Source organism: Medicago truncatula, chromosome 5, assembly GCF_003473485.1.
Source record: "Medicago truncatula cultivar Jemalong A17 chromosome 5, MtrunA17r5.0-ANR, whole genome shotgun sequence".
NCBI classification, from domain to species: Eukaryota; Viridiplantae; Streptophyta; class Magnoliopsida; order Fabales; family Fabaceae; genus Medicago; species Medicago truncatula.
The window spans coordinates 2906833-2908602 of NC_053046.1; the positions used below are offsets into that span (position 1 = coordinate 2906833).

Consider the following 1770-nt stretch of genomic DNA (forward strand, 5'->3'; position numbering starts at 1 on the left):
ACAGAATCATTTTTTCTAAGTATGACAATAAACTAACTCATATAATTGTAGTAGATAATAAACTTTGATTAAAGACGAATATTTTTTCTATCTCCCAATTAAACTTCGAATTACTAGGATTCAATCTCCTAAAACTTAGAGGGTTAAATCAAAAAAAGAAAAAAACTAATATAACAATGTAAAAATATCTTGTACATCAAAATGAAAACTCTTGCAAGAATTATAGCTAATCATATATAGATCAAAACAATCATAGCTGAATAAACCGTAACTATAATTCATAACTGGAGCTACATATCAATTGTCCCAAATGATGTGGGATACAGGCTGCACATATGACATATCCATGTTTAATTTGTAATACTATGTACCATATGAATCAAAGTCTCTTATTAATAAATATCAATTAATTTGTTCTCAGGATCAGAATTTACTTTTACATAAATCTTACTTTATTCTATGACAAGGCTCTAGAGCACATCAATATTCCATAGATGTACAAAGGAATCCCCTAAAGATTACCCATTTATTTGGTTACAGATACATATATCAAATTTTACAATAAGAATCACAAATTGTAAACAAGACAAATAAAAATCAATAAAAAGAGAAGTTAATAAAAACAAGTAATTTAAGGACAAAAGACAACATCATAAGTTGTTCCTCCCATACAAGAGAATGTGCTGGTTGCATCATCTTTAGGGTAACTATAAGCATAAGGGCACCTATCCTTAAAGAACTTAGAATAAGTTGTTGGACCACATGTGGCAGAGGCATTGGTAGCTGCAGATCTAGCAGAATCAGAGTTGCAACAATATTCAGTTGTATCAAACGTAGTACAAGGATTGTTACATCCACCTGGTACCTTAAGTGGAGTAGGACACTCTCCGTTAATATCGGCGGTACAATTAACGGTACCACAAGAATTTAAAGACGGTTTTAACTGAATTGGAATATTGAAACCTTGTACAAGCGAAACATCGTAAAAATCAAGGTCGTTATACATGTTCAAAGCAAATTCCATGATTGTGTTTGGTGGCGTACCAATTGTTTTACACTCTAGTGTCCCATTGCAATCACCGGTTTGACACTTTCCGAGACCTGAATTGTCGAAAGTGCAATTGGTTCGACCCCAGATTCTTGCGTTACTTGTACCGTTGGTTATGTTCATGTTCCATGATTCACCGGTGTTGAGTTTCATGCCGCCACCGGGGAAGGCTGCAGCCCATACGGTGTAGTTGCATTTGTTTGTGATATTGAATCTTCCTGCTTGTGCTGCAGCTATGGATGTTATGGCTATGAGAAGGAAGATTGAGAGATTTGTTTTCATGATGATGGCCATTTTTGTGTATGATGAAAAATGAATGAGAGGTAGGTTTTATAAATAATTATTACTATTTGATTTGATTCGTTCAACATTTGGATATGTTGAAAGAAGAAAAATGTGGTTTGTTTTGGAAAATTCATATGTATAATAAGTTATGAAATAGCAGACAAGTCAAGTATTTAGAATTAAAATAAGTTATTGATAACTAACATTTGTTGAAAGTTTAATAATATAATGTACTATGGTAGCTTAGCAAAATAGGTCACGTTAATTAAACGAGGTTTTGAGCCGTGATTGTGGAAAAGCTGGTTATAACTATGGTCAAAATTTCCTTCCTCGATTCCTTTGGTTAATCTTTCAAAGATCAACGTTATTTATTTACAAGTTCAACGTTATTTTCCCTAAAAAAAAAATTCAACGTTATTTATTTACCCTACAGCGTT

General features: G+C 32.7%; 1 protein-coding gene across 1 annotated transcript; it reads right to left on the reverse strand.

The window, feature by feature from the left end:
- Positions 1-368: 368 nt before the first annotated feature.
- On the reverse strand, positions 369-1447 carry LOC11436800 (protein P21). The gene has a single exon (XM_003611082.4). The coding sequence runs from the start codon at positions 1340-1342 to the stop codon at positions 632-634; it is 711 nt and encodes a 236-aa protein (XP_003611130.2). The 5' UTR covers positions 1343-1447; the 3' UTR covers positions 369-631.
- Between the last annotated feature and the right edge of the window lie 323 nt (positions 1448-1770).